General features: G+C 45.0%; 1 protein-coding gene across 4 annotated transcripts in view; it reads right to left on the reverse strand.

The window, feature by feature from the left end:
- Positions 1 to 191: 191 nt before the first annotated feature.
- GNG4 (G protein subunit gamma 4) overlaps positions 192 to 26,944 on the reverse strand; it is a 70,273-nt gene continuing 43,520 nt past the window's right edge. For all 4 annotated transcript variants that reach the window (XM_012105001.4, XM_012104999.4, XM_042240792.1 and 1 more), the window contains one exon: positions 192 to 4,014. In XM_012105001.4, coding sequence (XP_011960391.1) covers positions 3,886 to 4,014 — 129 coding nt within the window. In that variant the 3' untranslated portion in view covers positions 192 to 3,885. The remainder of the gene's footprint in view (positions 4,015 to 26,944) is intronic.

Genomic DNA, 26,944 nt, shown 5'->3' on the forward strand with positions numbered 1-26,944 from the left:
GTACAACACTCTGGGAGCTACTCTCTGTCCAGAGAGCTGTGGATTACAAGTACTTTGTATTTCAGAATGTTATCACATACTTAAATGTCCCACTAATGATGTCACACCTAAAAAGGAGTAAAAAGTTGAGCTGTCAAAAAAAAGTCGGGGGGGGGGGGGTGGTGGAAGGGAAATAACCATAGGATTCTCAATTGCTAAGCACACTTTTTATTGAAGTACAACATACATTCAGGAAAGGGCACAAACCACAAGCGTACAGCTCAAAGAATTCTCACAAAATAGACATGCCCAAGTGACCAGCAACCAGATCAAGGAACAGAACATCCAAGGAACACCCTTGTGCCCCCTAAGAGTAACTTACATAACTACTTGCAAACAGCTTTGCCAGGTTTCTCACTTGATGTAAACAGAACTACGCAGTATGGATTTGCCTCCCCTTGTGAGACTCACACAGTGTCGCGTGTGTGTCTGCAGGACTATCCCTTGCTGTGTAGGGCTTCACTGTGTGAATACACTATAACTTGTTTATCCATTCAACATGGGCATGTGGGTACTTTCCAGTTTGGGGTTATTATGAACAGTGCTTCTATGAATTTTCTAGTATATTTCTCTTGGTGAATATACATACACATTTCTTTTGGGTAGACACCTAGGAATGGAGTCTTTAGGTCATATGGTAAATACACTTAACCCAGGTTATTTCACAGAAGAATGAGGAATTTATTGGATGGAGCTTGAATGCTCACCAAACTGACAGAAAGCTAGAAAGGAGAGTTAGAAAGACAGGTGGGGGCCAAGACAGCTCAGTGGGGCCAAGGAACAAAGCAGAAACAATCTGCTCCGGACTCTGTCATCCCTAGACACTACTACCGGTGGACACCACCCCTGCAGCCTGCTAGTCTTGGAAACCTTCATGACGGACCACTGCCACTCCTGGACCATCACAGTTCCCATGAAATGAATTTCAGCACCCCTTAATTTCTGTGTCACTTGCACCAAACTCACAGTCCTAAGCATGGGAGTCCAAGGAGTTCACCCTAGGTCACTGGGCACTGCCTGGTCAGTCTGGTGCTGGAGAAGGGGATGCACCTGAGACAGGGAAGGCTTTCCCACTTCAGCATCCATGGTGCTGGAGGCACTGCATCCCACTACATTTGTTTATATGGGGTGATTTCATGATTTCCCCCTTTAGGAAAGGGGTCAGGTGCTGGAAAGTCAAGCTGGAAACGCCACATGACAACTGCTCACTACAGCCAGCTTCATCGGATCAGCAGCCTACTTCTGCTAGGGGGAGGGTCTCATTCACACATTCGTGTGTCTCACAGCCCATGTGCATGAGTTTGCCCTTAAGGGCAACACTGAGTTCAGGGATACTTTAGAAGGGGTAAGCCACACAAAATGCTGCAGGTTTGAAAGGAAAAGGTGTAGTGAAAGGACAAAAAGCATTTCATGATGGGATGCAAGGCAGACAGGAGGAGAGGGGAAAGAACATGAAAGTGAAAACTAAAGGGAGTTTGGTGAAGTCAAGGAGTGTGAATTGTTTCTTGACCTGGTTTAGCTGGTTTCTGTGTTGTCCCACTTTCCCAGTCTCTCTGATGTGCTTTTATGGATTGTACTTTGCTTGATCAAGTTAATGACATTGACATGGACCACAGGATAAAGAGATCCTGGTCATAAACCAAAATAGAGGGAGACTGGAAGTCATATTATCACAGACAGCATACAGTTATGCTATAGTTTGAGCACACAGCTTCCTAACAGCACTGGTATTGTCAGGGAGCTTTCATGAAACGAATAATTGAATTCAACAAAAGAAGCGAAGAATAAAAATGTACTAAAATCATTTACAAAGGTAGCAAGTCACTAATTGATCTGAAAATTATATTTGCCTTTTTTGCGGGTGATTTTACATGATTCTTCCAACTGAACCATGGATCTTTGAATTCACACATTCTAGATCCTTATACTATACCCTGGCATTTAGTACATTTACTTGTTTTAAATGATAATCAGAGCTTTCATCTATGTAGCACCTCCCCCTGTCTTAGAGCAAAGACAGGAGTTCAGTTCAGTTCAGTCGCATCCACCTCTTTGCGACTCCATGACCCGCAGCACGTCAGGCCTCCCTGTCCATCACCAACTCCCAGAGTTTACTCAAACTCATGTCCATTGAGTTGCTGCTGATGCCATCCAACCATCTCATCCTCTGTCGCCCGTCTCCTCCTGCCCTCAATCTTTCCCAGCATCAGGGTCTTCTCAAATGAGTCAGCTCTTTGCATCAGGTGGCCAAAATATTGGCGTTTCAGCTTCAACATCAGTCCTTCCACTGAACACTCAGAACAGATCTCCTTTATGATGGACAGGAGGAATAACTACCCACTATCCACAATCTGCAGACTGGAATGCTCCAGGCATACAGTGGCTTGCCTAGAATCGCACAGTGTAGCCACTGCCAGAGCTGGGGTAGAAGTTCCCAAACAAATGGAACAGGGCAAACCTGGACAGAGCACTCACTCTCTGCCCTGTGGTTTACTCCCTTCCTTTATTGGAGTGATAGGAGTTTGTTTTAGGTGGAACCTGCAAGTTTGTCTCAGAAAAAGCAAAAGCTGTCTAGCCTTCCACACGGGCAGCCACATATCATTTTCCATAAGCTGTCAGAATATGGGACTGACATGTCTGCTCCCAGGGAAGATGGGAAGAGAAGTGTGCTGCTGAGCAGACCCCAGCGATGGTGCTTCATGGCACACGGCTCAGGCTGTTTCAGGTCTCCCTACCTACCTGCAAACAGGTAGGGCTGGAAGAAAGTGGAACTCAGGGGCTTAGGAGTCAGACTGTCTGCACTCAGGTCCCAGCCTTCTGGCTTACTATCTATAGCTTTGGGGAAACTACACGGTCTCTCTGTGCCTCAGTTTTCCTCTTTTTAGAACAGATGTGTATTGTTGGAGGATTAAGTAAGTGGGTACATGTGACTGCTTCGATCACGGATGCTACGTGGTGAGTTGCGCCCCTGACTCGCTCCTCTGGGGCAGGGGCCACCCAGGTGAAACCCTGCAGGGCCCAGTGCTGTGCCCAGAACAGGCCCTTATTAATGCAGCCCCGGCAGGGCAGGAGCCAGAATAGGAGGCAGGATGAAGTGGTATCTGGAGAGAAGAAGTATGCCCCTGGCCTGCTTGGCTGGAGCACGTAAAGAGCAGTAGTGGGGGCACATTTACAGGTAAGCTCACCCCAATATCTACCCAACACCTACATTTGCAGAAGGGCCACCTACAAAGGGAATCAATGACAATCGGAGGGAAACAGGGGGCTGGGCTCTCTATCGGGGGCTGAGTCTCAGGGCCCCAGATGACCCTGTTTAGAAAACCATCCAGTGATGTGGGTTCCTTCTTTTTTAAACAGATGATGGAAAAGTAGGAAATAGAAAGCTTCCAGAACTTTCTCCAGGAAGAGAGATGGAACCTTTACCCATGGACTGCAGTTGGTCAAAATGCTCTAATTTGATACTGAATGATAGGTAAGTGGGGGGCTTGTTGAGTATCTTTTCTCAATAAATTATCCACTGACATGTATAAACTTGATGTAAGTGAACTTGGGAACTGATGTTTACAAAATGTAAGCCCTTACACCCATACTTATTTTTAACTTGGCACATTTGTTATTTGGCTATAAAAAATGTGTATTTTCTTTTCTAATAATGAAAATAACAGAAACATGAAAAGAAAAGGTGAAACTGCAGACAATGAAGAAAACCAATGAAAAGACAGGCAGCAGCATAACGCTGGCTGGGCAGGGGTGAGTGTGGGCAGAGCTCCCTAAAGCTAAGAGCATGCGCGGTCTCTACCAGGGATTTCACAGACAGAAAAGGAGACATTTTCATAACAAATGGAGTCAGAGGATGGTACAAAAGAACTTCTTCTCTCGGAAGGGGTTTTCTGACGCAGGCACTGGGATGATGAGAGGGTCCTCCCGCACATGAGCTTCACAGTAGGCCAGGAGGTCCGCCGCTGCCTGGGAGACCTGGGGGGTACACAGCACAGGTGCAGGGTTAGAGGCCAGTTCACGGTGAGTCCAAGGCGGAGGTGTCGGTCTGGAGCGTGGACAAGCCTGAGGATAGGCTGGGCTGCACGCACTGCCAGTGACAAGGCCATTCCGAGGCCTGGGGAGAGGGCGTGTGCAAATCCAGAGGAGACGGGATTTGAAAGTTGCCTCTGAGGATATGTAATAGAGAAGAACAAGCCTGACTCCATACTGGATCTACTCCTTTAGCTCTAACCCTTGGGCTCTGCTATCTGTGCTTTGCCATGCAGGCTCTGCATCTTTCATAAAAGAATGCTCCTCCTGAAATAGACAGGAGAGCCCATTCTCAAGGCTCTGACCTTTAAAAGTATAACACTTTTCCATTCACAGAGAGATAGAAAGTTGCAGACAGAGAAGAGCATTTGTCTTGTTGGAGGTTTTGGGGAATAGTGTGACCAGAGCTACGTGGACAGCTGTGAGAACAAAGGATTCCAATACCAAGAAATTTCGCAATAACCAGCCACCCTCTCTCCTCCTTTAGTATAAATGAAACCTGAGTTCTAATTCAGGGAAGATGGTTCTTTGGGAGACCAGTCCACCATCTTCTCTATCTGCTGGCTGTCCGAATAAAGTCACTCTTCTCTGCCCCGACAACTCGTCTCTTGACTTAGTGGCCTGTCATGGGTCAAGCAGTACGAGCTTGGACTAGGTGACAGAAAGAGGTGCCACCCAGTAGAGGTGTAGATCAATACCAGGAGAGGTATGAGGCACCATCAGGAAGGCCCAGACATCTAGTCCTACTCGGAACTGAGTGATGAGCGAAGGCTCCAGGCCAGGAGCCTCACCAGTGACTCTGTAAAACTACCTCTGGACAGATAAAGCCAATTTTTGGCCCTGGCCAAGCCAATGTGGCTGTAATTATTATTATTAGTGTTATTGTTCTACTGCAATCCACTCTCATGACCAACGCAGGCACTTGATCCTCTGCAGGAGAACACAGATCATGAGCACGTTACAGAGAAACACACACATAAGCCACACACAAGCCCACACTGAACTTGGAACGGCCACTCCCGAGGAGAGAGTTGCTCCTCACCAGAAACCTCTTTGCTTTTCCTTTCAGGCTTCTCTGGAGCCTATTGACACTAGGCAGCTGTGGATCAAATTATCTTCCAGGTAATCTCCAGGAGCTCCAGGAGAGAAGCAGGTGGGAGTAGGCAAAGCACTAGGAAGCCTTTGCTAAGAGGAGGAAGGGACCAGCTCACTGGGCCTGTGGTCTAGGTCACAAGTCCAGCAAATGACTGGTCTGCGTATCGAATCATCCTGCCGGCTAGCTCGTTCTGCCTGTAAGTGCCTATTGGAGGCTACAGGCTGCAGTAAGTATATGGCAGTCAAAAGGAATCCTTTTTTTGCAATTAGTGTCTAAATCTTCCCCAGAATGATAGACACGCTGCAGGTGAATGAAAAATGTCTGAAGGCCCCCAGTACACACAAGCCATACACCTTCCATCCAGGTTTTAAAAATTGGCTGTTGGTACTTCCCTAGTGGCCGAGTGGCTAAGACTCCACATTCCCAATGCTGGGGGCCGGGGTTCAATCGCTGGTCAAGGAACTAGACCTTCCATGCTGCAGCTAAGAGTTCATACGCTGCAACTATTAATGAAAGCCTCGCATGCCACAACTAAGGCCTGGTACAGCCAAATAAATAAATATTAAAAACAAAACAAAAACAATGTCACCAACACTCAAAACTTAAAAAAAAAAAAACAAAACCGGCCTCTCTTCCAAAATTTTATAGAAAGTCTTCTAATTTCCAGCCCAGATCGACCTATTTCAGCAGTGGCTAGAATATAACAATAATTTTAGTAGAGATATGTAATAAATGTTTCCTTCTGATGAAACAACTAAAAGTTGAGCCAATGACTCAACCTAAATCCAGACGAAGGCTACATTTGCTGGGAGTGCGGAATGGAGCATCAGGCTTCCCTGTCCATCTTGGCCCCAAGATGACTGTGCGACTTGAGGTAAGTCACTCAAGTTCTCTGAGCTTTAGCGTCCTCATTTATAACATTGGGAGAGTTAGCTGTCTCCAAGGTCCTGTTTACTCTAAACGGTCTGTAGTTTTAGCTCTGATAGCGCCGTGGCAGCACTGCAGAGCCTAAATAAAGTGGGTGCTGGGTTGGATAATGAAGTTGGCAGTGATTTACAGGACACCCATACAGGATCTCCCAGGTGAGGCGGAGGCCACAAACACAGGCCTGCAGGGGACCTACGAGGCCACCACAAGGGACTAGAGAACAGGAGCAGGGAAGCTGACTCTGAAGCCCACAAAGGCGTCATGGAGGGACTTTGCTTGTGGCCCAGTGGCTAAGAGGCTGTGCTCCCAATGCAGGGGGCTTCGGTTTGATTCCCGGGCAGGGAACTTAATTCCACATACTGCAACTATTATTAGAGTCATGTCCCGCCACTGAAAGATCCTGCGTGCCACAGCAAAGACCTGGTGTAGCCAAATAAATAAATGTATCTTTTTAAAAAAACTCCTGATAGACATACAAAAACCCAGAATCACACCGTGAGTGCTTGGGTGTGGAGCTTGAGCCTGGCACCAGGCTTGTCACCTTCTGAACCAAAGCCAAGGGCTCTCCCCTGACTGCCTGGGTCGCAATCCCCTCCTCTCTACTCCAGGCATCTCCTTCAGCCCACAGAGGCAAGGGGTCTTCTCCATGGCCGCTGTGTTAGGGTGATCACAGAATTCACCCAACAGCTCCTCCCACAACCACTGCGAGCCAGTCTTCACCACTCCCCAGGCCAGCATGCGCAAGAAGGCAGAGATGTCCGAGCATCTATCTTCCTCCCCTAAGAGCCAGGTCCTCTTAGCTCTAACTTCAGTGAGTTCTTCCAGATGCTTCATTTAAGAATGTCTTGGGACTTCCTTGCTGGTCCAGTGGCTTAAACTCCATGCTCCCAATACAGGGGGTCAGGTTTGATCCCTGGGCAGCGAACTAGACCCCACATGCCGCAACTAGGAGTTCAAATGCCACAACTAAGATCCGGGACAGACAAATATAAATAAATAAATATATATATATATATATTTTCTAAAGTCTTATCATCATCCCCTATCTCTAGTTTTAATTTTTCCCATCTATTTCACTTCTGGGGACAAGGACATGCTTCCATTCATTCTGAATTCTCTATAAACCTTACAATTTCATCTAGGAAGCTGTGTGTCAATCTTTTGGCTAATTGAGAGGCTATAGGGGAAAAAATAGGGCAAGACTTTTGCTTTCCAGGGGTCTGAGAAGACTCAAAAATTGTAACATTACTAAAACAATCAAGGTGTGCTAAAACACCACGAAAGCACAGCTGCACATCTCTGCAGGGCTTTGGAGACAGAAGTGTCTGAGTACCCAGACCCATCCAGTTCCACATGGGGGCAGTTACCCTGGTAAACCTGCCCCTTTTATCCAGAGGCTGGTTCCAGCCAACTGATCCCAGAGACATGATTTTCTAGCAAGCCAAGAATGGCTCATATCTTGTGGCAGATTCATATTAAACAAGTTCAAGAGACAACCGTATAAAATCATTAATCAAAATAATAGTTGACATGAGCTGAGTCCTTACTATTAATATGTGCCAAGCCCTGGGCTAAACACATTGTCATATGTCTTGTGTGTGTATGCATGCCCAGTCATGCCCACCTCTCTGTGACCCCATGGACTGTAGCCTGCCAGGCTTCTCTGTCCATGGAACTCTCCAGGCAAGAAATTTGGAGTGGGTTGCCATTTCCTCCTCCAGGGGATCTTCCTGACCCAGCGATCAAACCCACATCTCTTGCATCTCCTGCCTTGGCAGGCAGATTCTTTAGCACTGAGCCAAAGCTATGGGCTTTCCAGTAGTCATGTATGGATGTGAGAGTTGGACCATTGAGGAAGCTGAGCACCAAAGAATTGATGCTTTTGAACTGTGGTGTTGGAGAAGACTCTTGAGAGTCCCTTGGACTCTAAGGAGATCAAACCAGTCAATCCTAAAGGAAATCAGTCCTGAATATTCATTGGAAGGACTGATGCTGAAGCTGAAGTTCCAATACTTTGGCCACCTGATGCAAAGAACTGACTCATTGGGAAAGACCCTGATGCTGGGAAAGATTGAAGGCAGGAGGAGAGATGGACGACAGAGGATGAGATGGTTGGATGGCATCACCAACTCGATGGACGTGAGTTTGAGTAAGCTCCGGGAGTTGGTGGTGGACAGGGAAGTCTGGTGTGCTGCAGTCCATGGGGGTGCAAAGAGTCGGACACGACCGAGCGACTGAACTGAACTGAGCCACGGGGGAAGCCCCATTATATGTCCGTCCTCATTTAACTATTCTAAATACTATTGTTAAAGTCACTTTACAGATGAGGAAACTAAGTCATGAAAGTTAAGAAATCTGTCCAAGTTCACACAACTGGTAAGAGAGAGACCAGGATTGAAGCTAAGTGGTCTGGCTACAGAAGCTAAACACTACAGTAGCTGCCTGACTAACTGTTCATGAAAACTGGACCTGGAAGGTGGCCTGGAAGTTCTTGTCTGCTGGGCCAGCACACTCTCTTTGTAGACCAGCTACCTGGGAACTCATGTGACCAGAAGGAGAAGTCCTGCAACTAAACTTTCTTAGGTCATTTGTTTAATCCAGGGACAATTTAAAAATAATCTTTTGGTCATGCTGCACGGCATGTCGGATCCTAGTTCTCTGATCAGAGATTGAACCTGCACCCACAGCATTGTCAGCATGGGATCTTAACCACTAGACCACCAGGGAAGCCCCCCATGGACAATCTTGCCAAGAAAACCCTAACAGTTGAGTGTCAGCAGCTGGGACTGGCTTCCTCTTCCTTTGCCCTGGCCTGGATGGATGCGCCAACGTTGCTCTGAGACTCCTTCCTCTAGGCTGTGACCTGCATGCTGTTAGTATATAAACAAGGATGCTATTACACTGGGGTGGTGCTAATTCCTTAGTAGCAGCCTTTTTAAACTAAGGGTTTCCCAGGTGGTGCTAGTGGTCAAAAATCTGCCTGCCAAGGCAGGAGCTACGAGAGACCCAGGTTCAGTCCCTGGGTCAGAAAGATCCCCTGGAGGAGGAAAATGGCAACCCACTCCAGTATTCTTGCCTGGAACAACCCATGGACTAGAAGAGCCAGGCGGTACAGTCCACAGGGTCCCAAAGAGCTGGACATAACTGTGCAGAGCACAGCCTTTGTAAACTAACGCCTAAGCCAGAGAACTTGAAAAAGTGAAACTTAAGACCACCACAAACAGCCAGCCAGGCTTTCCCACCTAATGCAACTGCTTAAGCAGTTAAACAGTGCTTTGCTTCAGCATCTTCTCTACAAACACCTTGCCCTCTGCCTGTCAACGGATGGTGCTAACTACCTTTGGTTTGGCATTGCCAGCTTCGACTCCACCTATGTCCAAATTAAATCAAAACATTTTAATTTTCTTCAGTTTACCTACTAACAGGATCCAGCTGGTCTGAAGTTTGCAAATATCATTAGCAGATATTTTGGGGGGTTTTGGTTTACTAAATATTATCACTTTTTTTTTTTGGCTTTTTGGTTTGCTAAATATTATTACAGCTTCCTTCCTCTTGATCAGTATACTTGTTCAGATGCTTGTCAACATCCATTCATTGTGGGATGCTGCTGCCAAGTTGCTTCAGTCGTGTCTGACTCTATGTGACCCCATAAACGGCAACCCACCAGGCTCCCCCGTCCCTGGGATTCTCCAGGCAAGAATACTGGAGTGGGTTGCCATTTCCTTCTCCAATGCATTAAAGTGAAAAGTGAAAGTGAAGTCGCTCAGTCGTGTCCGACTCTTAGCGACCCCATGGACTGCAGCCCACCAGGCTCCTCCGTCCATGGGATTTTCCAGGCAAGAGTACTGGAGTTGGGTGCCATTGCCTTCTCTGCATTGTGGGCAGATTGATTAATTTTCTGAGAGCAACTGCACCGCAAGGGGGCGCTGCATCCTCAACCATCAGGCCAAGGCATGGGAGGAGGGGTTCAAAAAATGGGGCTTTAGCGGTCGCCCTGCGGAGGTGAGTTAGGACTGGTCTCCTTCCGGTCTCAGGGTTGTGTATTTGCTCCCCTCACAGCCCCGGGTCTACAACCATGCCATTAACATGTGGCCTCGCTAGCTCTAAGCAGGTCTAACCTAGGGCTTTTTCTATCATCTATCAAAGGTGATACTGCGCCTGATGCCATAATCTTTCTTTCAAGAAAACACGCTGTTCTTAGAATGCCCCGCTTTGTTGTTTCAGGGTCACAGAAGTGTTTGCTTAGTTATATCCACACGCCCCTGGATTGCAGAGTTCCATCTGGAGCACCTGTACTATAAGAATAAAACCAGAATTGTTCGTACTGGTACCAAGCGATCAGCACCCAGTTTTGCATGGATCTGGGTCGGCTCCACACAGTATTAGTTTTATGCTGCTGCTACTGCTGCTAAGTCACTTCAGTCATGTCCGACTCTCTGCGACCCCACAGACGGTAGCCCACCAGGCTCCCCCATCCCTGGGATTCTCCAGGCAAGAACACTGGAGTGGGTTAGTTTTATAAATGCACTCAAATTATTGAGAACATCCCACAGCACAGTATAAGCATGTTAAGTCATTTTACAACAAAAGGAGTTTCCCACCTTTCCCCACCTCCGCCATCAGCTTTATTTCATGCAGTGTCCAAGGGCCCTTTACTCCTGTGTAACCAAAGTATCTTGGATAACCCCTGAAGCTTGCTGTGATGGGATCTGAAAAGATTCACACATGTAATGATCATCCTGATGAGCCTTCCACAGGAAAGGTGACGCCCTAACACACAGTTTAGGATCTGGGTGTTAATTAAACTAAAAACCCACTCCTTAGATTGAAAGGGAGGGTTTCCTTAATCAGCCCTAGATTGATTTTTATGGTTCAAAGCTTCCTTCAGTGTATATAAAATATCACATGCAGACTTCACCATATCCTAGAAACATCTGCCATCTTTGAAACATAAAATAGACAATTTACTTTCAAAGAGAGATCTTCATTCTGAAATTTAAAACTCCGTTACTGTTTATGTTTTCTTATCAAGCCTGAAGTCTGCTTTGTCTTCAAGTCCTCTGTTACAAAATGCCCAGAGCATCTCTGCCTCCTCTCCTTAGTACTGAAGTGTTGAGTTACATGATAACAGATGTTGAAAAGAGAAAAGAATTGGGAGCTAGGGAACAACTGTGGAATTTTGCCATTACATTTCAGGGTAAAAGAGGTGATTAAAACAGCTCAAGTTAGCACATAATCCCATTTGTTGCACTATAATTACAAGCTTCAATGATGGGGAGAAAATGTTGCAATTACTAAGTCACATTCTAGGACAAGACAGATGACATAATTACTATTCTGGCTGTGACACCCACTGCATTTATCCTTTGCATCTAAAGTACCGCGACTCACAACTATTTTTCAGCAATCCTGGTCTATTTAACACTACTACTTGGAATAGGTCACAGGCATTCTTGATGGCCCTGCCTGTTCCTCCCTTCCCCACCAAGAAAACAAAGCGGGATTAGAGTCGAGAGCACAGCCAGGTTGCATCCCCCACTGTGCAACGATATCTTTCACAAGGTCAAATCTGATACAAGTGCCAACAGAAGAAATCATATGCCTAATAAAACCCTGAGGATATTACAGGTCTATGCCTCACCTCTGAATTCTGAGCTAAAGCTACAGGGTGAATGCTTGTGAATTCTTTTTCTTTCTTCTAATGTTGTATATTATTTGAGATTAACACACCAGTTTTGTTTTGTTTTTTAAAGAATCTGCCTGCAAGGTGGGAGACTGGGGTTTGATATCTGGGTCAGGAAGATCCCCTGGAGAAGGAAATGGCAACCCATTCCATTGTTCTTGCCTGGAAAATCCCATGGACAGAGGAGCCTACAGCTCATCAGGTCACAAAGAGTTGGACATGACTGAGTGACTAATACTTATTATTTTTTAATTTTATTAGTTTTAAGGAATTTATTGAATTTGTTACAATATTGCTTCTGTTTTAGGCTTTGGGTTTGTTTTTTTTTTTTTTTTTTTTTTGTCTCTAAGGCATGTGGGATCTTAGTTACCCAACCAGGGATCGAAAGGGATTGAACCTGGACCTCCTGCCCTGGAAGAGCAGTCTTAACCACTGGACTTCCAGGGAAGTCCTAACACCAGTTTTAAGGCCATTCTCGAGATACTTCCAAATAATTATGCTATAGGCTGAATGTGGGAGAAGGCAATAGCACCCCACTCCAGTACTCTTGCTTGGAAAATCCCATGGATGGAGGAGCCTGGTAGGCTGCAGTCCATGGGGTTGCAAACAGTTGGACACGACTGAGCGACTTTACCTTCACTTTTCACTTTCATGCACTGGAGAAGGAAATGGCAACCCACTCCAGTGTTTTTGCCTCAAGAATCCCAGGGATGGGGGAGCCTGGTGGGCTGCAGCCTATGGGGTCGCACAGAGTCGGACACGACTGACTTGACTTAGCAGCAGCAGGCTGAATGTGTGTGTCCTCCTCCCAACCCCCTAAGTTTATAAGTGAAACCAAAATCTCCAGTGCCATGGAGATGGGACCTTTGGTAGATAATTAGGTCACGACGGTTGGAACTTCATGAATGGAACTGAGATGGGCTGGGACTTGGGACCCTTTGCTGCAATATTTACACCTGGTTTCCTTGAGCACAGAAAGACAAACTATAAGGGACTAAAAATAACTGTGCTACAATGTATAGCCGGGGCAAATTATGGACACAAGATAGGAAAAGACCAAAACCAAACTGCCGCTCCTGAAGAGTTGGGAGCAAAAACAGGGTGTTGGGAGCAAAAGCTGGGTACTGCGCATGCTTCTTGCACACAACAGCACCAAAGCGGTGGGCAAACCTCCTAAACCAGCCCTCTGGCTCCACCCCTCACCCCATGTAAGGAGCCGGCTTGCCCCGCCTAGGACAGTGAGGAAGCAAGGAAACCTGTTACTTCTCTCCTCCAGACCCCCACCACCAGCTGCAGCAGGAGCCCCAGAAAAGCCTTGCTTGAATTTCTTGTCTGGCCTCTGATCAATTTCTATTGATTAAAGAGGCCAAGAACCCTGGTAGGTGATAAAAATTAGTGCTCTTATAAGAGAAAAGGTCTCTCTCTCCCTCCCTTCCATGTGAGGTCAAAAGAGGGTAGCCATTTGTAAGCCTAGAAGAGAGGCCTCACCAGAACCTGACTGTTGATACCCTGATCTCAGACTTCCCAGCCTACAGAGCTGTGAACAATGAATTTCTACTGTTTGAGTCACTGAAGTCCACGGTATTCTGATACAGCAGACGTTTGGCTTCTAGTGGTTTCCAGCATATGTTGTGTATTGACTAGATCAATATTGGAAATTCTCAATCACTGGGTCCTAGGCCACAACTAGCATCTAGTAGGGAGTAAGGTTATTCCTGGAGGAAACCAGAGGGGGTGGGAGATATGTATGAATACATGATAATATAACAGAGAGTCCTTCTCTGAATTCTAAAGTCAAATGTCCAGACTCACGAATCAGCTGCTGTTCACTATCACCAGCATACAGGGTTTTTCACATCAAAAGTTGATTGCACATTTGCAGCAACACAGATGGGCCTATGAAACTAAGCAAGTAAGTCAGACACAGAAAGATAAACATCACATGATATTGCTTATATGTAGAATCTAAAAAAAAAATCATACAAATGAACTTAAAACAGAAACAGACTCAGAGACCTGGAGAATGAATTTATGGTCACCAGCAGGGAAGGGTGGGTGGGAAGGATAGATTAGGAGTTTGGGATTGACACGTACACACTGCTATACTTAAAATTGATAACCAACAAGGACCTACTGTAAATGTTGATTACATATTAAGAGGTAATTCTGAGATACTTGAAAGAGAGTTTTAATATCCCCAAGTTAACCTAAGTAAGAGCTTACTATTACATGGCTTTCACCATCAGGAACTGCAAAGCTCTCAGTTCGTTTAGAGTGATTAACCCAGGTCCACCCCGGATCTTGATTTAACCAAACCCTTTTAACAGGTTGGTATGTGTCCTACAGGACTCTGACCGCCTCTCAGCTTTGACACATCACAATTTCCCACAAAGGAAGCCAAAATTCAGTCATTCTGCAAGCTCACCAAAAGAGTGATTTATGTGGTGACAGAAGCTAGTGAGTCACTGAAGAGTCTCCTGGGACTGATGTCAGAATGAAAGATGAACGTAACAAGTGGGTTCTAGCTCCAGGGATTCTAGAAAGCTAGCAGCATCTCAGAAAGGAAGCAGGGGCTTATGAGTCAAAAGACAACGTCCCAGATGGGCTGCACTCAGCGCTGCTGAGCTCTGTCACCTGGCCAGTCAGTGTCCACTCCCGTGGAATCAGCAACACCTGGTAGCCTGTGGCTGAAGGACACAACAGATGTGTTATATGCACAATGCATTATTATTTCATTATTCATTTGGCTACTTCTTGGTAGTGTGGGAGAGCTGTTTGAGCCATAGACATGAAGTGGTGTTTGTTAGTCACTAAGCTGTGTCCGCTTCTTTGCAACCCCATGGACTGCAGCACATCAGGCTGCTCCGCCCTCCACTGGCTCCTGGAGTTTGCTCAAATTCATGTCCACTGAGTCAGCGATGCTATGTAACCATCTCATCCTCTGCTGCCCCCTTCTCCTTTCGCAAGAAGTAATCTCTCAGAAATGATCAGGGCAATTTCATCTCCGAGGTGCCCTCGCCCACAATGTCCCCTTGAATTGGGAGGCATGTTTCATCTTCTTGTTCTCCTACTCACATTCTCCTCTCTGATTTAACTGAAAGATTTCTCGCCTTTTATCGGATACCTCTCTCTCGAAGTGCTCATTCATAACCCCTGTTCTTAATTTTATGTCTAAATCTGATTGTAGAATGTTGTCATCTGAATCATTTAACGTCTAAACATCTGGGAAAGCGCTGCGAATGTTTCTGGTAGAGGAAGGGGAAATGAAGACAAGGGTTAAACCTCAACTGCTAAACTGGCAGAAGCTGGAATAAGACAGAGCTGCACAGAGTATAGAAGAGACACATGGAAAAGGCAGAAATCTACACGCACTGCCTCTAGACTTTTGGCTAGATCATATGACATAATTTATGTTCAATATTTTTTTTAGAAATGCCATTCTTTCTACTGGAACATCATCTAACATCTTTCAAAAAATATTTATTTGGCTGAGTGGCATGCAAACTCTCAGCACGGCACGTGAGATCTAGTTCCCTGACCAGGGATTGAACCCGGTCACCTGCATTGGGAGTGTGGAGTCTTAGCCATCTGACCACCAGGAAAGTCCCTATTATTACTTAATTATATTCCTTTTCCTGGACTTTGCCAGACCCTTTAAATCATCCATCAGTGATCTATCAGAACGTGAAGATCTCCCCAATTTTGCTTTTTTTAAACTTGTTCACAGGGAACATCATGATATTTAAGCCTTACTTCTTTTGTTTTAATAACTACTGACGTTGGCTTCAGAATTTTCTGTGTTGGCTTCAGAAACTTCAGTTTAGTTCAGTCGCTCGGTCGTCTCCGACTCTTTGTGACCCCGTGAATTGCAGTACACCAGGCCTCCCAGTCCATCACCAACTCCTGGAGTTCATTCAGACTCACGTCCATCAAGTCCGTGATGCTATCCAGCCATCTCATCCTCTGTCATTCCCTTCTCCTCCTGCCCCCAATCCCTCCCAGCATCAGGGTCTTTTCCAATGAGTCAACTCTTCGCATGAGGTGGCCAAAGTACTGGACTTTCAGCTTTAGCATTAGTCCTTCCAATGAACACCCAGGACTGATCTCCTTTAGGATGGACTGGGTGGATCTCCTTGCAGTCCAAGGGACTCTCAAGAGTCTTCTCCAACACCACAGTTCAAAAGCATCAATTCTTTGGTGCTCAGCTTTCTTTATAGTCCAACTCTCACATCCATACATGACCACTGGAAAAACCATAGCCTTGATTAGATGGACCTTTGTTGGCAAAGTAATGTCTCTGCTTTTCAATATGCTATCTAGGTTGGTTATAACCTTCCTTCGAAGGAGTAAGCGTCTTTTAATTTCATGGCTGCAGTCACCATCTGCAGTGATTTTGAAGCCCCCCAAAATAAAGTCTGACACGGTTTCCACTGTTTCCCCATCTATTTCCCATGAAGTGATGGGACCAGATGCCATGATCTTCATTTTCTGAATGTTGAGCTTTAAGCCAGCTTTTTCACTCTCCACTTTCACTTTCATCAAGAGGCTTTTCAGTTCCCCTTCACTTTCTGCCATAAGGGTGGTGTCATCTGCATATCTGAGGTGATTGATATTTCTCCCGGCAATCTTGATTCCAGCTTGTGCTTCTTCCAGCGCAGCGTTTCTCATGATGTACTCTGCATAGAAGTTAAATAAGCAGGGTGACAATATACAGCCTTGACGTACTCCTTTTCCTATTTGGAACCAGTCTGTTGTTCCATGTCCAGTTCTAACTGTTGCTTCCTGACCTGCATACAGGTTTCTCAAGAGGCAGGTCAGGTGGTCTGGTATTCCCATCTCTTTCAGAATTTCCCACAGTTGATTGTGATCCACACAGTCAAAGGCTTTGGCATAGTCAATAAAGCAGAAATAGATGTTTTTCTGGAACTCTCTTGCTTTTTCCATGATCCAACTTAATAGTACATGTTTTATCTCTTGGCAAAATAAAACCATAAAAAATTCTTTTTCCTTCCAAAGAATTCACAAACTGGCCGGTCAGCTGCAACTCTTAGGAAATGCTATAAAATATAAGGATAACATGTACAGATGTGAGACCTGGACCATGAAGAACAGGCTGAGCATGGAAAAACTGATGCTTTCAAACTGTGGTGTTGGAGAAGACTCTTGAGAGTCCCTTGGACTGCAAGGATTTCAAACCAGTCTATCCTAAAAGAAATCAGTCCCGAATATTCATTGGAAGGTTTGAGGCTGAAAATCCAATATTTTGGCCACCTAATACGAAGATCTGACTCATTGGAAAAGCCCCTCATGCTGGGAAAGATTGAAGGCAGGAGGAGAAGGGGGCGATAGAGGATGAGATGGTTGAATGGTACCACCAACTCAATGGACATGAGTTTGAGCAAGCTCTGAGAGATGGTGAAGGACAGGGAATCTGGCATGCTGTAGTCCATGGGGTCTCAAAGAATTAGACACAACTTAGTGACTGAACAACAATGTGTTCAAGATGTATCTATTAGAAGAATTATGAGGAAAAAAAACCCTGGTTCAAACACACACGTGCAACAAGAATCACGATGATGCCCAAAGGGCTATGTCAGAAAACTTTTGGACACTTTACCGCTGGCTCCAGCAAACAGCTCTGGATTATCCAGGCTGCTGGAGGAAATGATTAGTATAAAGACAATCCCAACCAAATTTCCACTTCAATCTGGAATATAAGTTATGATTTCTATGTAATGTGTTTCCATAAGAATATGCTCATATTTTGCACTGGGCAGTTAATCCTGAAGAGATAGGAAGACAGATTCTATACAAAAAGAATAATGCACATACAAATAATTAAAGTGTTCAACTGAACTGACAGTAGTCAAAAACCACTCCCCGGTTTGAAATACAGTGGCTTGGGCTGACGGTGTGGCGGGGAGATCCTGCATGGAGCAGACAGAAGAGCCCCCTTTTCTGTCTCCTGCACTAGGAGGTCACCTCGTGCGGCTCCCTCCCCCTTCAGATGCCCTCGTACTACACAGATAAGAAGTCCAGAGGAGGGACTTCCTGGTGGGCCAGTGGTGGAAAATCCGCCTTGCAGGGGATGCAGGTTTGAAGCAGGGGGCGTCTTGCAGGGGACGCAGATCTTAGTTCCTGGTCAGGGAACTAAGATCCCTCATGCCATGAAGCAACTAAGCCTGCCCGCCACAACCAGAGAGTCTGTGCACCACAACAAAATATCCCACATAACCCAACAAAGATCCTTTGTGCTGCCACTAAGACCCAACACAGATGAATAAATAAATAACTATAAGAAAAGACGTTCAGAGGAGGGAGTGAATGCTGGGGGAGGCGGCACTTCTGCAGGGGGCATGATTTCCAGGAAGAACTTGACTTTTGGAAATAGCTTTACTGCCTTTATGACAATCATAATCCTTATTTGTTTGTAAAATTACCCCAAAGGACAAAGATGGAAGTAGAAATCAACAGAAACCCTGCCATTTGGAGAGAACATTTGGTGAACATCTTTACCGACATCTCACTACCCATCTTTGTACATATAATCTCACATGCTGTTCAGCAATGTGCCTTTATAATCACTCAGCACGCACAGATGTACATCATTTAATCAGATGATACCGTGTAACACTGTCTGTATATAACTTAGATGAAATAAAATTCATATTTTATGGCAAGACAAGAAAAACTTAAGACACAAAAATTTTTCTCTGCCATTTGGCCGTCTCTCTCTCCCCACTGCATTGTGTATGATGCACTGCACAAACCTCCCCTTTGGCAGAAATACCTGCTCCACCATGAAGTGCAACATTCTCCTAGCATCAACAAGTTCAGCTCAGTTCAGTCGCTCAGTTGTGTCTGACTCTTTGCGACCCCGTGGACTGCAGCACGCAAGGCCTCCCTGTCCATCACCAACTCCCGGAGTTTATTCAAACTCATGTCCATTGAGTCGGTGATGCTATCCAACCATCAATGTACTCATGTACAAGCATCAGTAAGACAACTCCTCCAAGATAACATTCCTTCTTGACCTTATAGGGGTCACATGACCCACCACTTTGTACTTGCAGACCAGGATTATGTAAACTGTCAATAACACATTATTTGAGAACAGTTCTCAGAGCTTTCTGAGGTGCTCTTCCCGGGTTATAATCCTCAATTCGGTCCCAATAAAATCTTCCCTTTCTTTCTGATTAATTTTTTGTTGGTTGACACTATTTAACCAATCCGTGTATATGCTTAGTTGCTCAACTGTCTGTAACTCTTTCCAACCCCATGGACTGTAGCCCTCCAGGGTCCTCTGTCCATGGGATTCTACAGGCAAGAATACTGGGGTGGGTTGCCATTCCCTTCTCCAGGGGATCTTCTTGACCCAGGGATTGAACTCAGGTCTCCTGCATTGCAGACAGATTCTTTACTGTCTGAGCCACCAGGGAAGCCCAACCAATCCCTACTGATGGACAAAAACATAATTTTTTGACATTATAATAGTGTTCTGATGAAATTCTCACAGTCCTTCATTAATTGTGAGATTGTCTCCTTTGGGTAATCCCTAGAAGAGAGAGTGCTGGGTCAGAGAATGCATAATAAACATTTTGATACATATTCCAAACCACTCTTTGGAAAGACTGTAGGTTTCCACTCCAACTATCAAAAAACTGCTCACTTCCTTTAACAGTTGATAATGATACGGGATTTCAGTGACAATTAAAAACATCAATAGTCTGGATCTCAGTTTTGTCCTTCCCCAAGTGCATCTCACTGTTTTTTTGGAGGCATAATTCTTGTGTTATTTTCTTTTTTATTTTTATTTTTTTGGCTATGCCATGCAGCTGGCAGGATCTTAGTTCCCCGACCAGGGATTAAGCCTGCAGCGCCTCCTGCAATGGAACTGCAGGGTCTTAACCACTGGACCACCAGGAAGTTCCTCTTGTATTATTTTTGAAGCTAAATGTCTCTTCATATATTTGACCCTTTACATGTCTCCTTTTCAGATTGCCTATTCATGTCGGTTGTGCATTTTTTTTAAAAAAAAGGGAGGATACTTTTTATCTGCTTTATTTTGTCTTAAAAGGGAGGCTGTTTTTTATCTTATTTTTTCAGAGAAATTAAATGTAAAGATATTAACCTTCTGTTACTCAGGTAGCAAATGTTTCTCTTAATTTGTTGATCTGAAGATTTTTACCACATAGAATTTTTGTAAAATGCAGTTAAAACTTTTATTTAATGAACTGTAGATTTTGTAATATTCTTGGCCTTCCCAAACTCGTATTATATAAAATATTTGCTCCTATTTTACAAGTACTTTTATGGGTTTGGAATATTTACATCTTTGATTAAAGTTATGGACTGAAATATGTTTCCCCAGACTCACGTTGAAGCCATAACCCCTGAAAACATTAACAAAGGGGAATCTCCAGGCAAGAGCACTGGAGTGGGCTGCCATGCCCTCCTCCAGGGCATCTTCCTGACCCAGGGATGGAACCCACATCTCTTATGTCTCCTGCACTGGCAGGCAGGTTCTTTCGGTAAGACACTTCAGTCGTGTCTGACTCTGTGCGACCCCATAGACAGCAGCTCACCAGGCTCCCCCATCCGTGGAATCCTCCAGGCAAGAAAGCGAAAAGTGAAAGTGAAGTCGCTCAGTCCTGTCCAACTTAGGGAGCCCATGGGCTGCAGCCTTTACTAGCCTTATTAAAATGGAGCGAGGAAGCCAGAAGGGGGAGCTCTCAGGCAGAACTGTGTAAGTCAATTATAGGAAGCATTTCAGTTTCAAACACCAGCAGAAGAATCTTCAACAGAAAAGAACCATCAGTTATAAGCCCCAACAGGAAAAGAGGAACATGGAATCTCCTACAAGAAATCCACTACCCCAGCCACTTGGCCAGTAAGAAACTACCATCACTCTGAACACTCCTTTTTCTCTGTAAAATAACATTCTTCTCCTTTGTTGGACTTGCCCATAGTTTCTGCTGTAGCATGATCTTCCTGAATTGCAAGTCTCTGCTATTTCCAAATAAGTCCATCTTTGCTGGTAAAATAGCTGACTTTTATTTTTAAGGTCAATATTCCCAGTCTAACTGTATTTAGAGACAGGGCCTCCACGGAGATAGCTGGCCCTCTGTATTCATGGATTTTCTATCAGTGGATTCAACCAACAATGAACTGAAAATGTTTTGGGGGAAAAAAGGAAAAACAGGAAGTTCCAAAAAGCAAAACTTGAATTTGCTGCACACCAGGAAGTATTTACATAGCATGTATGTTGTATTTACAATATTTACATAGCATTTACATTGTATTAGGTATGACAAGTAATCTAAAGTATGATTTAAAGTATATGAGGAACCTCCCTGGTGGTCCAGTGGCTGAGATTCCGTGCTCCTAACGTAGGGGGCCCAGGTTCAATCTCTGGTCAGGGAACTAGATCCCAGATGCTGCAACTAAGCGTTCACACGCCACAGCTAAAGATACCACATGTCACAACGAAGGCCTGGCACCGCCAAATAAATGCTTTTTAAAACCTATATGATAGGACGAGTGTGGGTTATATGCAGATACTACCCCATTTTATAAATGGAACTTGAGCATTCTTGAACTTTGGTATCTAAGGAAGGTCCTGCAAACAATCCCCTACAGATTAAGAAAGAATGACTATAATTCAGGCTAGATGAGGTCATAAGGGTGGGACCCAAATCGAACAGGATTCAGTTCAGTTCAGTTCAGTCGCTCAGTTGTGTCTGACTCTTTGTGACCCCATGAATCGCAGCACACCAGGCCTCCCTGTCCATCACCAACTCCCGGAGTTCACTCAGACTCACGTCCATCGAGTCCGTCATGCCATCCAGCCGTCTCATCCTCTGTCGTCTCCTCCTGCCCCCAATCCCTCCCAGCATCAGGGTCTATTCCAATGAGTCAACTCTTCGCATGACATGGCCAAAGTACTGGAGTTTCAGCTTTAGCATCATTCCTTCCAAAGAAATCCCAGGGTTGATCTCCTTCAGAATGGACTGGTTGGATCTCCTTGCAGTCCAAGGGACTCTCAAGAGTCTTCTCCAACACCACAGTTCAAAAGCATCAATTCTTCGGCGCTCAGCTTTCTTCACAGTCCAACTCTCACATCCATACATGACCACTTGCATGAGTTAATAAGAAGAGACCCTAAAGGGTCTTCACATGAGCACAGAGGAAAGGCTGTGTGAGAACAGAGTGAGAAGGCAGCTAGCTGTCTGCCACAGGAGAGGTTTCAGCAGACTGCTCAAGTGTCTAAATTGGCACCTAAGTTGCCAACACCTTAACCTTGGACTTTCAGCGTCCAGAAAGGTGAGAAAATACATTTCTTATGTTTAAGCCACATATTCTGTGGTATTCTGTTATGCCAGCCCTAGCAGACAAATATGGGGTTCCGTGGTGAATCAGCAGTAAGGAATCTGCCTGCAATGCAGGAGACCTGGGTTTGATCCTTGGGTCAGGAAGATCCCCTGGAGGAGGGCATGACCACCCACTCCAGTACTCTTGGCTGGAGAATCCCATGGACAGAGGAGCCTGGCCGGCTACAGCCCACAGGCTGCACAGAGTTGGACACGACTGAAGCGACTAAGCAGCAGCAGACAAATACAACCCATCTGATACTTATCTGGATAAAACTAGTGGTACGCAACTTCATTTTCAAAAGGGTTAGCAATTGCTAGCAACATTAATAATCTGTTCTCTACTGAGCTGAGATGCCATCTGGATTGTACTTCAAATTCCCAATACACTTGGGCCTATTTAGGGACTTCCTATTTTTTTCTGTTGATCTATTTCTAAAGGAGTATTATAAATTTTTAAATGCTACAGTTTTATAATAAACTTGTAGGAATATTCTACATAGATTGTGTTCAGTTGCTAAGTCATGTCTAACTCTTTGTGACCCCATGGACTGCAGCACACCAGACTTTCCTGTCTTCACTATTTCTCACTCAGAGTTTGTTCAAACTCATGCCCCTTGAGTCGGTGATGCCATCCAACCATCTCATACTATGTTGCCCCCTTTTCCTCCTCTCCTCAATCTTTCCCAGCATCAGGGCCCTTTCCAATGAGCTGGCTCTTTGGATCAGGTGGCCAAAGTATTGGAGCTTCAGCATCAGTCCTTTGAATGAATATTCAGGCTTGATTTCCTTTAGGATTGACTGGTTTGAGCTTCTTGCTGTCCATGGGACTCCCAAGAATCTTCTTCAGCACCACAACTTGAAAGCATCATTTCTTTGACACTCAGCCTTTATGGTCCAACTCTCACATCCGTACATGGTAACTAGAAAAGACATAGTTTTGATTATACAATCCTTTGTTGGCAAAGTGATGTCTGCTTTTTAGTAACACTGTCTAGGTTTGTCACAGTTTTTCTTCCAAAGAGCAAACATCTTTCAGTTTCATGGCTATAGTCATTGTCTTCAGTGATTTTGGAGCCCAAGAAAATAAAATCTGCCACTGTTTCCATTTTTTCTCCATCCATTTGCCATGAGTGATGGAACCAGATGCCATGATCTTAGTGTTTTGAATGTTGAGTGTTAAGCCAGCTTTTTCACTCTCCTCTTTCACCTTCATCAAGAGGGTCTTTAGCTCCTCTTCATTTTTTGCCATAAGGGTGGTATCATCTGCATATCTGAGGTTATTGATATTTCTCCCAGGTCTTCCTCCTCAAATATATATACTTTTTAAAAAAATTTCTGGATATTCTCACACATTTATTTATCTAATTGAAATTAGAATTGTTTGCTTTCTTCAAACACAGTGATAGAATTACTTTCTTTCTCAAGCTGAATAATATTCTGCTGTGTAGATATACAGACAGATCTCATTAATTGTGCTTCACTTTTTAGCACTTCATAGATATAGCATTTTTATTATTAATAATTGAAGATTTGAGACAACCAAGCATTGTCAGACGATGATGAGCAATTTTAGCAATAAAGTGCTTTTAAATTTAAATTTATGTAACATTTTTTATACACAACGATATTATTACACACTTAACAGACAACAGTATAGTGTAACCATAATTTTTATATGCACTAGGAAACCAAAACATTTCTGTGACTCACTTTGTGGCTTTACTGTGGTGGCCTTTTAATCAAACCCGTAATATCTCTAAGGTCTGCCTGTATACAGTTTGTTTATCCATTAATCTGCTGATGGACACTTAGGTTGTGTCTACCTCATAGCGTTTCTGAATAATGCTGCTATGAACTGGCTGTACAAATCCCTCTCAAAGAGCCTGATTTCAGTTCTCTGGGATGCATACTAACAAGTGGAATTGATATAATTCTTTAAAAAACATCTTTTTAGAAGAAATTCCATACTGTTTTTCCTAGTGGCCGCACCATTCACATTCTTAGAAATAGTGCCCCAAGGTCAGAGAAGGCAATGGCAGCCCACTCCAGTACTCTTGCCTGGAAAATCCCATGGACAGAGGAGCCTGGAAAGCTGCAGTCCATGGGGTCACTGAGGGTCAGACATGACTGAGCAACTTCACTTTCACTTTTCACTTTCATGCATTGGAGAAGGAAATGGCAACCCACTCCAGTGTTCTTGCCTGGAGAATCCCAGGGATGGGGGAGCCTGGTGGGCTGCCGTCTATGGGGTCACACAGAGTCAGACACGACTGAAGCGACTCAGCAGCAGCAGCAGCCCCAAGGTTCCAATGCGTTGTTTTCTGTTTTGGTGACAGTAGCCATCCTGATGCATGTGAGGTGAAGAAGAATGTTTTAACACCAATGCTGATATTTCAGTTTCATCTCTCCTGTAATATGAGTGGGAGCCCAAAGATACAACTGGATGGACTCTACCAAAGGCTTATAGGGAGGAGACTCTGAAGCTGGTGGGAAAGGGCTTCGGTGACTAAAGAAACAAATCAAGAACACCTAGATGTCTGGCTGTCGGCAGTGACTGGTGCTGTCCAAAGGGATACTGAGGTCGAGTGGGCCTCAGCTATTGTCTCACCAATGAACACGGGGCTTTTGATGTCCTAAAGAGCTCTTCACTGGGCTGGGAGCAGACTCTTCAGAGGGCTAAGCTTGCAAGCCCAGCTCCTTTAAGAGGCTGAGCTTTCAGTTGAAGGACCCTTTCCCAGAAGACGGGTGGGGTAGATCACCCTGAAGTGGTCCTAGCAGCTCAGCACAAAGTTAGAAACCTCACAGGGCAAGAGTGGACATCTGCCCCAAAGTAGGACCTTTATTTCTTGAAAAAGTGAAGTGTTTGTCATTCAGTCATGTCCGACTTTTTGTGACCAGATGGACTGTAGCCCCCCAGGCTCCTCTGTCTGTGGATTTCTCCATTCAAGAATACTGGAGTGGGTTGACATTCTCTTTTCCAGGGGATCTTCCGATCCAAGGATTGAACCCAGGTCTCCTGCATTGCAGGTGGATTCTTTACCATCTGAGCCACCAGGGAAGCCCTTTTGATGTTCTGAAGAGTTCTTCACTGAGCCAGGCGCAAGCTCTTCAGAGGGCTAACCTTGCAAGTCCAGCTCCTTTAAAAGGCTGGGCTTTCAGCTGAAGGATCCTTGCCCAGAAGATGGGTGGGGCAGGTGACACTGAAGTGGTCCTGGCAGCTCAGCAGAAAGTTAGAAACCTCACACAGCAAGAGTGGACATCTGCCCAAAGTAGGGCCTTCGTTTCTTCACCCTGATCCAAAAAGCATGCTGGCAGCTGCTGCTTTATTTGTGACGTCGAAGCCGGCGTAGCTGCAGTTTCCTGTGCTTTTTTGGTAGGAATGAAGTTGATGACACGTGGATGGCCTCACCTGACCCTGATTCTCTGCTACTGATCTGGGCTGTTCTAAGCCAGTCCATCCTTCAGTGTGACTTTCTGTGACCCACAGAGTGAGTGGGACCCCAAGACTGGATGACACTCACCCCTGCTCGAAGAAGCTCCTGACCTAGTGGCAATTTCCCCAGAAACTTTCTTACAGTCCTAACATCAATAAATATCACCATGACGCACATTGGTATCTTCTTTCATGAAATTCAACTGTGTAAAGTGAAGTAATTTTGCAAAAGGAAAGAAGTATTTGCATTATATTTAACTTTCTTGTCTAATTGAGAATATATTTATATTGCCTGTGAGCTTCCCAGGTGGTGTGAGTGGCAAAGAATCCACCTGCCAATGCAGGAAACACGAGAGATTTGGGTTGGATCTCTGGGTCGGGAAGATCCCCTGGAGGAGGGAACGGCAACTCACTCCAGTATCCTTGCCTGGAGAATCCCAGGGACAGAGAAGCCTGATGGGTTACAGTCCATGGGGTCACAGAGTTGGACATGTCTGAACACTTACATTGCCTAGGACATACATGACCGTTTGGCTGGGTAGCAAATTCTTTGCAGAATTTTAGAATTTTTTATAGAATTTTAGGCTGGCATCTTCTCAACTGAGATACAGTGTTGTCCAGACTGATATTTCTGCCCTTTCTAGGGGGACACGATAGTTTAATGATGATCCAGGATCTGGGTTGGTATCCCCCATTCATCACGTAACAACTGTGGGCCTAGGTTTTCCTGTCTGAGGACTGGGGTACCAGTAGCACCCACATCTGAAGTCAGTGTGACGATTCAAGCATCCGACACGGGTTAAGTCAGGTGTGTTTCTCCTAAATGATAGCTTCCCCTGTCAGTACATTTGATGGGCCCATTCAAGATTAAGTAACCTCCACTGCGGGCTTCCCTGGTGGTTCAGATAGTAAAGAATCTGCCTGCCACGCAGGAGACCCAGGTTTTCGACCCTGGGTCAGGAAGATCCCCTGGAGAAGTGAATGGCTACCCTTCTAGTGTTCTTGCTTGGAGAAGTCCATGGACAGAGGAGCCTGGTGGGCTAGAGTCAACAGGGTCGCCAAGAGTAGGACACGACTTAGCGACTAACACTTTCACTTTCAACCTCAGCTGTACGTGTATTTCAGGGTTGCTGATTTTGTTATGTTCTTTTCTGGAATATGATGAGCTCTTCCTTGTAATAGCCTTTCCTCAGGAGTATTTTCTGTTTCAGCTGGCCTCTCTGCCAGGAACATCAGTGTTCAACACTGAAATGTTGTCGCCGGTCTTATTTCTGTCATCCTCTGACTGCACTGATCTGGGTCTTTTTCTTCTGCTTACTGTGAGAGTCTCTTAAGTCTGTTCTCTATGTCACTAATTTTGATTT

Source organism: Ovis aries, chromosome 25, assembly GCF_016772045.2.
Source record: "Ovis aries strain OAR_USU_Benz2616 breed Rambouillet chromosome 25, ARS-UI_Ramb_v3.0, whole genome shotgun sequence".
NCBI lineage: Eukaryota > Metazoa > Chordata > Mammalia > Artiodactyla > Bovidae > Ovis > Ovis aries.